Source organism: Atta cephalotes, assembly GCF_000143395.1.
Source record: "Atta cephalotes unplaced genomic scaffold scaffold00044, whole genome shotgun sequence".
In the NCBI taxonomy this organism is placed as follows: Eukaryota; Metazoa; Arthropoda; class Insecta; order Hymenoptera; family Formicidae; genus Atta; species Atta cephalotes.
Window position 1 is genome coordinate 514120 of NW_012130108.1, and position 9143 is coordinate 523262.

At 35.0% G+C, this 9143-nt stretch overlaps 1 protein-coding gene across 1 annotated transcript in view; it reads left to right on the forward strand.

Moving 5' to 3' along the window:
- The first annotated feature begins 2212 nt into the window (after nucleotides 1–2212).
- The window catches only part of LOC105622373, a 13120-nt gene continuing 6189 nt past the window's right edge, over nucleotides 2213–9143 (forward strand). The window contains exons 1-12 of the mRNA XM_012203796.1: nucleotides 2213–2343; nucleotides 3600–3796; nucleotides 4297–4438; nucleotides 4540–4636; nucleotides 4761–4955; nucleotides 5322–5474; nucleotides 5564–5837; nucleotides 5922–6197; nucleotides 6277–6484; nucleotides 7107–7294; nucleotides 7383–7672; nucleotides 8435–8668. Of these exons, the coding sequence (XP_012059186.1) occupies nucleotides 2213–2343; nucleotides 3600–3796; nucleotides 4297–4438; nucleotides 4540–4636; nucleotides 4761–4955; nucleotides 5322–5474; nucleotides 5564–5837; nucleotides 5922–6197; nucleotides 6277–6484; nucleotides 7107–7294; nucleotides 7383–7672; nucleotides 8435–8668 (2385 nt within the window). The remainder of the gene's footprint in view (nucleotides 2344–3599; nucleotides 3797–4296; nucleotides 4439–4539; nucleotides 4637–4760; nucleotides 4956–5321; nucleotides 5475–5563; nucleotides 5838–5921; nucleotides 6198–6276; nucleotides 6485–7106; nucleotides 7295–7382; nucleotides 7673–8434; nucleotides 8669–9143) is intronic.

The window sequence follows — 9143 nt, forward strand, 5'->3', positions numbered from 1 at the left end:
GGGAGAGAGAGAGAGAGAGAGAAAGAGAGACTTGGGACGACGAGGGACGGGGATATCCCGTTACAGGATTCGCGGGGTTGATCCTGGGGCAGCCGATGGGGTAACGAAACGCGAGAGTGCCGTCGTGTGTCACCCTCCCGCTCGACTATGTGCCGGCGTTTCGCGATCAGGACGCCGGGATCATCGCCGATGGTGATCAACATCATCGCGACGTCAACGGAGCGCAAGATGTGAGACCTGTCGTTTATACGCGTCAGCTGATCCGACGTAAGTCGCGAGGGACAAAGGAGGTGATTATGTAAACGGAACTCAGCGCTGGAGGTCCGCGGTGGCGGCTAGTTGCACGCTCGTCTTCGCTGTCCCGTCGACGACCGGTGAATTCCCTCCCCGGTGAAAGAGAGACTAATTATATTCGCCTCGTGGGACGAGGTTACTAACCAGCCAACCCTCAGGCCTGCGCCTGCGTGCGTGACCAGGCGTTTTCCTCTCAAGAGGGAATACGAATGTCGACACTTTAGACGCGTGAGATAAGATTGAAAAATAATCGATGTAATGAGAAAATCTCGGATTCTTTTGTGTTCAATCTGCTAGACGTTTAAAACATCGTAGAACCAATATTAAAAAAATTATGTAGACGTATTCAAAATTTGTAAGATTTTAGCATCTGTGATTATATGATCGAAAATTTGAGTACTTGGAAATTCTAGAATTTAATCCAAATCTTTAAGAACTATTTTGATGTCGAGATCTTTACTAGTTAATATTTAAACATCATGTTTGCGAAATTGAAAATCGGGGTTTAAAATTTTAAACGTACAAAATTTAAGGCTTTAGCATCTGTAATCTGATTGTGCGATCTAAACGCTACGATCAAAACGCGAAGAGCCAATTATAGTCGAGATTAATAGATATCTATTCTGTAACTTTTTAACGATAATTTAGTCGCTAGGAAGATCGTTGCGCAGGTATTTTATATGGTGAAAAAACTACGCAACGACAGTATAATGATACCGAATTATCGTTAAAAGTTATAGAATAGACTTATATAAATCTTGATATCTAATTATTAATCTTTAATATACGATTGGATTATTCCTGTGCATTTCTTTTTTTTAAATTTAAGAGTATTTGGCTAAATACTGATTTGTACCTTTTCCTTTATTTTTTAATACATCATTTCATAAATTTCTAAAGATGTTAAAGTGTTATATGACAATCACTTAATAATTTTTGCATTTGTAAGAGATGAAAATTGACTCAAGATACAAACGACCCATCGTGTGTGCAGTAAAAGATTAGAATATCATATATTACGGGTTAAATTGACGATTAATTTAATTTGTGATATTATTATTTTCGCTTTAGTTTATGATTGCGTTTCAAGACAGTAATTGGTGCGCAATTTTACATAATTGGAAAATGTGCCAGTAAATACAAAGTAACATAACATCAATGTTATAATTTCACACTTGATATAATTGTTATGTACAACGTGTTATATTTATGTTTGTGTAAAGTAAGTGTGAAATTATAACATTGATGTTATATTACTGTATTTATCGGAGTATTTAAAATATTTACATATAAATGTTATTATAGACACTAAAATCTAATCTCGATTAGAGTCTAAGAGAAAATCTATCTCGCTTTTCTTTATTTAAATGATTTATTCATGTAAGATTCTTGTTTAATTTATTACGTTAAAGCCAGGAATTTTTAAAGTATAATAAAGATTTTTTTTTTTAAGGGTAATAGTTATTGACATGAATACTCATTAAGCTTCGATTTTGATTTGAATCATGTAATAAAAAAATTGATTATATAATATTATAAAATCAATTGATTATATTAAATAAATCTGTAATTCGCATGTAAATGCCTCAGACGATTACGGAAGATTTACAAGTAGGGAGGGGACCGATTATAACTTTCCTCCGGCTAGTTTTATTCCACGATCGCGCTACTTCGGCGCGTCTATCACGCATAACTTTGACATATCACGCCACGACAGTAAATCCAAATCGATCAGCGCATTTCCAAAGTATACGTCTCGCTGGATGCATGAAAAATTGCACATTGTACTAACTTCTCAAAGATTCGTTCGACGCGTCTTTCTGACGAAGGACTATAATTCGTATCTGGCAAGTAAGGCGGTGGTTACTCCGTTTAAATTATACATTCCGATTGTTTCTCTGTGCTTCACAGATCCACAATGGCTCTAGTAATGTTACCGTGTGACCTGCCTTGGTGGCCAGCTGTTGTAAAGCAATTGGACAAGGCCGCCTCGGCTAAAAACTCAGAGGACCTAGTAGACGCGATGCAACGATTGCATGACATGTGCAAGTACGATTCGCATTACTTACTCTTCCTTTACATCGCCTATTAATACCATATTTTTTTATATATTTATATAAATATTTAATATTTGCTTTTTTAAATGAAATTCTATTTCAGAGTAATGCTACATGGAAAGAATAATTTGGCTGAAATATCTAAAAATTTAATTACAGATCTGAAAATAATTTTATTGGACCGTCAAAATAATTACGTGGAAATCTCAAAATGATGAGTAATGATGCATAAAATTTTAACATTCTAGCAACCAATTGAGTATCTTATATAATTATTTTGGTAGTTTAACACAATTATTTTCAAATCTGTCTATCTATATATTTGGATATTTCAAATCATTCTCACATTGCTTACTTATTTTTAAGCTTAAGTGACATAACTAAAAAAATGATTTTTAAATTATTACTACGAATGAGTTAAGTAAACATTACTCAAATCAAATATCAAAAGTGAATTAAAATCGTCAACTAAAAATGGTGGTTTTTTAAGAATTATAAAGTAAAAAATAACAAAAATATTTTATTAAAAATATATAGTGAAAGCAAAAAGTATTTGTACAAAGAAATTTTCTATAAAAAAAATATTTGTAGAAAATAAGCATTAATTAGCAATTTTATACAATGAATATATTCTATTCTTACATTAATAAATGAGTTTTGCATATATTCTTGATTTTAGAAGCTAAATATCTCGACTTTACGAATATTTTTTGAACATCCGAACAATACAATTTTAATTTTCGCTTATTTATCAGATGACATATTTTCTTTTAATTAATACACATTTTTTTGCTATATATAATTTTAAGAAACATACATAAGTCTATTTTATTCTTTGTAAATAAATTGTTAATTACTCAGCAAGAAATTATCGTCAATTAAACATTGAATCGATATCAAATTGATGTTGAAACCATCGTATCGATATCGATTAAATATCAATTCGATAACTTATTTCTCAACTGGATAATATTTACTTTTTAAAAATAAAATATTTTTAAAAAATATTTTCTTTGTACGAATACTTTTTGCGCTCACTGTATTTCTTTTCCAATAAGTTGAAAAGTAGTTTTTTCGTTTTTCTAGGAAACTTATAATTTTTTGTATTTCACTTTTGAAGGAGCAATATCTAAGAACGGAAAAATGGATTGATAAACAATCACTTATAGTATCATATACAATAAATAATAACGAAATTCGTAACTGCTTTTACGATATTGAAATACGCAATGCATTTGTTTCGTTCAGCATAAGCCTCGATCCCGAGGAAGACGTGCAAGACGCCGACCTATTCTCCATGTTGGGAATCTTCCTAGACAATGACCTCGATCTCGTGGAACGAGAGCAAGTGTTCACGAAGACAATACCGCGAATAGTGGAACAGGCGAAGGCCTTAAAATCTACAAAACCCCCTCAAGGCTTACACTTTAGCCTCCAGCAGCAAGGTACCGCGAGATTCAACATTCTACAAAGTAATTGTAGTCATGTAAAACAGTACCTTACTATTCAACTATTTTTAACGATCTCACAAATCGGCACTTGTATGATAAATATACATACATCTATCCTGATGAAAATTTTTCTTAGAATTCTTTATAATTTTTCAGAATTTTTATATAATCTTAAAATTTTTCGGAATTTCTATATAATTTTATAACCTTTTAGAAACTTTCTCAGTTTTTTTCTTTATTTTGGAACTTTCCAGAATACTGAGAATGTCTATAGCTTTTCTATAGAATTCTTTTATACATATATATGAATTCTGAGATTCTACGATTTTTCCATAATTTCTGAAGAATGCTCAAAATCTAAAGAAATTAAAAATATTTTTCAGAAATATTCATAAATTTCAAGTATCAAAACCTTTTAAAAATATTATGAAATTTTTTTACTTGTAAGATACAAGTAGAATTCGATAATACAAAAATGAATTCATCTTATGTAGGCGACAGCGTCGAATATAGTTATGCCTTCGTCTCCTCTTTAATCGCGAACGCATTTTTTTCAACATATCCGAAGAGAACAGTGAAGACTCACCCTACATTACGCGATTTCAATTTCACAAATTTCTTCAGACATCTCCACAAGTGAGTGATTCCCGAGCGCGCCAAATCGTCAAAAAAAATCTGTTACTTTGAATTTAAGAGAAAAAGCGAGATAAGTTTTTAAATATTTTATCGTTTTCCAGAAATGCACAGAAAGCCAAACTCAAAAGTATTTTTCATTATTATAATTATCTCGAAACGGAACATGCACTCGATGGCCGTCTAATAATTTCTAGACAGGTATGCAATGCACGATTCAATTGATACTTATTTTATATTTGATTTATATTGATATTTGATTTATTTTGAAATTGTCTCCCTCTCATTTTCTTTTTACAAAATATAAAACTTAATAATTTCGCAGGTAATGACATCTAAGCAATGGCTGACAATCGAAGATTGGTTGGAAAGTAACGTACCTTTGTGTCCGCTGACGATACGTCACGAGGGACGGTTGGAACGAGTTGAGGCGGAATCAAAAGTACTACAAGTTTGCTTCGCGAATGCTAAAATTGGTGGCGGTGTGCTGGATGGTGATGTTACGCAGGAAACTGTACATGTAACTAATTTGAAAAAATTATTATTATAACTCTTAGCGTCAAGAATCTTCTTAATTATATGTCAGTACTTTAATGAATCTAGAACTCAGAAAAAATAAACATAAATTGTTTAGGTTTTATTTTATGACTTGTAATAAATTAGAGAAAATTTGTTAAGTGTCTCTTTTAATTAATTCTTAAAAAAAAAGCTTATATTTATTTAGATATAAAGATTAAAGAATTAATTTGAATAAATTACAGATCATCTCCAAGTTCTCATCTGTCTTGAAATTATTTTTTTTGCTGCAAATTCATTCTTCAATATATAATTAAAATTAATGTGTGTATGTATCAAATCGAGATTGCAAATTTGATTCTTTTTACAGGTAGCGACACATCCGGAAATACTTGCTGCGATAATATCCGTCGAGGCCTTAGAAGACAACGAAGTACTAATAATCGAGGGTGTCAGACATATGTCGAGGATAAACGATCCGCGGCATAAGGCGATATTCGAGGGTATCTCGAAGCCGAACGTGGTGAGTGAAGTGCGGGATCTCGGATTCGCGCGGATTTTCACGCTATCTGCGATGGGAAGGCAAACAATCGTACAGTTTTCCGAGCGCAGGTAACGGTCTGCTGCATAGATCCCGAGGACTACTCGCGATTGCCGTTGACGCAGTACGAGGAGGACAACATCTTGAGGGAGATGAACAAGTCGCTGCTGGGATTTCGTCAGAGACACATGCCCAGCAGCCCCACGGATCCGATCAAGAATGAACTGGAAGCGGAAATCGGCCTGGGCTCCCGCAGATTATCGCCGATCGGCGAGAGCTTCAGCAGCACGCCGCCGGAAATGGAAGGCGAGGACAAAGTTTTCACGAGCAATAATTCCAAGACAGGTGGGAGACGCGTATAATTTTTGCATAATTTGCTAAAACCAATCTTTCGATGTCTACGATCTGCCTATTTTCTTCTACGGATAGATAAGCAGGTTCTCCGCGACGAGCGACACAGATTGGAGAACGCGACGGAAGTGCGTAGTAGGCCTAATGGTAAATCAATGAGACCGCCTAGTCCTCACAAAGTGTGCAAGGACGCAAGTTACACAAACCGAAAGAACAGATTCATTGTGCTTGGATCTAGTGGCGAGGTGTTGCCAGTGACGCGACAACTCGGCCAGATGTCGGTTTATAGCAGTTGCAACAGTCAGAGCACGGATAGTTTCCATAGCGCTAAGGAGACCATCGATGAGGAACCTGGTACGATAAAATAACTATGGGATGATTTATAGAAAGAAAATAAAAATGTATGTTTCTTAATTAATTGAACGATTTTCAGAGGAAGAAGAGCAAAAGATGACCAAACGCTATAGCGCACAATTAGATACCCCCGAGAGAAGAGGAACATTCGCGCAGCGACTGAAAGACGCTCTCAAACGAGAAAGTACGGCGACGGGGGTGACTTCCTCAAACACTTCTTCTGGCGAGAGCAGTTATGCCGTTGGTATAAGCGTCAGCGGTAGCCACGTCGGCGATCAAGACATCAAGTGAGTCGAAAAATATTAGCGCTAAATTAGTCGTGAAAAAATATTAATATGTACTAAAAGTTTGAACAGTTCAACGATAAAAACAATTAAACGATGAAAGATAATATTTTTAATTATATTACATGAAAAGAATGGTCTTTCTAAAGGATGTTTAGGAAAAATTTAGCTAGATACAGATTTGCATGTAAATTTGTTGGATCATCAAAATAATTATGTAGAGTTTTAAATGTTGATGATAATGCTGCAAAAGATTTCATTTCTAACAAAATTATTTTGTAGATATTTATTAGATTTGTCCATCTGCAAAATTTTTCCAAAACGGTTTTTCAAATTCTGTTTTCGATAATAGATAATATTCAACAATCTTAGCTCTATTGAGGCAAAATATAAGTTCAATGAGAAAATTATATATAATATCAGTTATTTTGCATTTTTAATGTTCTTCCAATATAGGTTATAGATTTGTCGTTATACTATTTAATCCGTTGCAACAGTTTATTTTGATGCTTCAAACAAAATCATTTTCCAAATCTATATCTAGCAAAGTTTTTAGATAAAACTATTCTTTTCAATACTTTTTATATATCATTTAGATTGACTTTTACCGAACTCAACTTTGTAGATTGAGAAGAGGAGGTTCGAGGGGTTTCGTTTTGCGGGACGAAACAGTGGACGAAGAGTTCCTGAAGGAGTCTCTGGAAGCAGAACAAAAGTGGCTTGGCCGATTCCGGCAGAGTCAGGGGCCTATGTTTCAGAGGAAGGACACGAGTGCGAGCAGCAAGTATAGTTTCAGCACCGAGTACAATTCTGGCGAGTATAATTTGATAAAAATTAAGTAAGCACATTTGTTCCTGGCGAGGATGAATCAATAGAAAAACCTAAACTTTCACGCTCGTAGATTTCTGTTCTGAGCTGGAGGAGGTCTACGAGCAATTGTCAAAGTGGTTGGAGGATCCGATAGTAGCGGACGAGAACCGGGAATTAGATGCGAGAGATCGAGCGGTTGTACGATTCGCCGGTTCACTTCTGAAACGCGCTCTGAGCGAATCGTTTGCAGGCGTGCCGGTCCAGGAGGGCGAGCCACAGCCGTTCATCGACGCCGACGTAAATCAGCAACACAAACTAGCTTTAGCTGTGAGGAGTCTCAGCTTGGAGCTCGCTCGACAGAAAAATCGGAGACAGCAATCAGTAAGAAACATTCGATTAAACACATGTTCTTTGCGAAAGAGATACCTGAATTAGTAGAAAGTAGAATCTGGATATTCAAAGTTTTAATAGAATAAAAAGGCTCAAGTTTTTAGTTCCTCGCGATAAAATTCACTTTGTATAAATAATCACGAACACGATCGCGACTTCTTTGATTCCTGAAATAAAGCATTTAAAATATAAAAATTTCTCAGCTAACTAAAAATCATGTAATATTAATGTCATGATTTCATATTCAATAATATAATTGTTATGTAACATTATGTGTTATATTTATTATTGAATGTGAAATTATAACATTGAGCATACTCAACAGTGAGTGCTCGCTATTATCGATGTATTCTTTTAGATCATCCAATCAGAATTTTAGAAGAATACATCAATAGCAGCAAGCGTTCACTCAACTGTTGAATCTACTGAACGTAGCCATTGACACAATATTACTTTTAATTGGTTGAATTGATTAAGTTATTACTTCATTGCTTCAGTATTCTTCATTAAGTTGAAACTGCTTTCTTTTGGGAACTAAAACAAACTTGAGAAGCAAATCCTTAATTTGTGTTAAACACAGACACACTTGTATTATAAAAACATTCAAATATACCTTTGAAATACATACCTTCGTTATGAGTAGTAAGATGGAATGAGAGACAGTCCGACTCGATTTGGTCGAGCGAAGCTAATGTAGAATAATCAGTAAAAGAAAAGTTTTGAGTTTGGACTATAGGCAGAAATGCTATACAGGTGTCTGAGTCCGAAGACGTAGATTGCTACGAGGACGCCTCGTGCGAGATGGTAAAAGAGACGAAGGACGCCCAACGTAGGAAACTTTGGGTTGTCACAGTCACGTCGGAAGTGTTCCAAACGTTGGTCGATGATCATACGACCGTACGCCTGTCTACACCGCCCATGTCCGAATCGGGACAGACGGCGAATGAGCGTGAAACCCGCGAAGCGAGCACGCTCGGTGTCTCGCAGGTGATTCTGTTGATTTGATCGCATCACGTATAATCGCAATGCATGAGACAGCAACTGTATTCAATCCGTTATTTAAAATTGCTTGGATAAAGAGCATTTTCTGTAGCCTCGGCCAAGATATAACTCGTCGGGATAAGACATGTCTTCATTTCTTCTATTTTTTTAATTCTTTTTGTGTCTTTTGACTTGATGCATGATATGCGGATTGAAATCTTCCTCATGTTTAAGATTCTTAAAGAACTAATATATTTATCTGTCTCTCAATCTATCCTACTTACAGTTCTTCACTCACACATTTCTTATTCTTTTGTTCTATTTGTTATTAACCACCAAGAGCGAAAATATCGTCCATATACATATTCTTCTCTTTATCGTTACGATAAAAGGCAGAATAATTCTCCATGTGAACTAAAACGATAATAACCATTTAGTTTTGTATGTGTATCTCTAGAAATCTTAATGACATCCGATAATT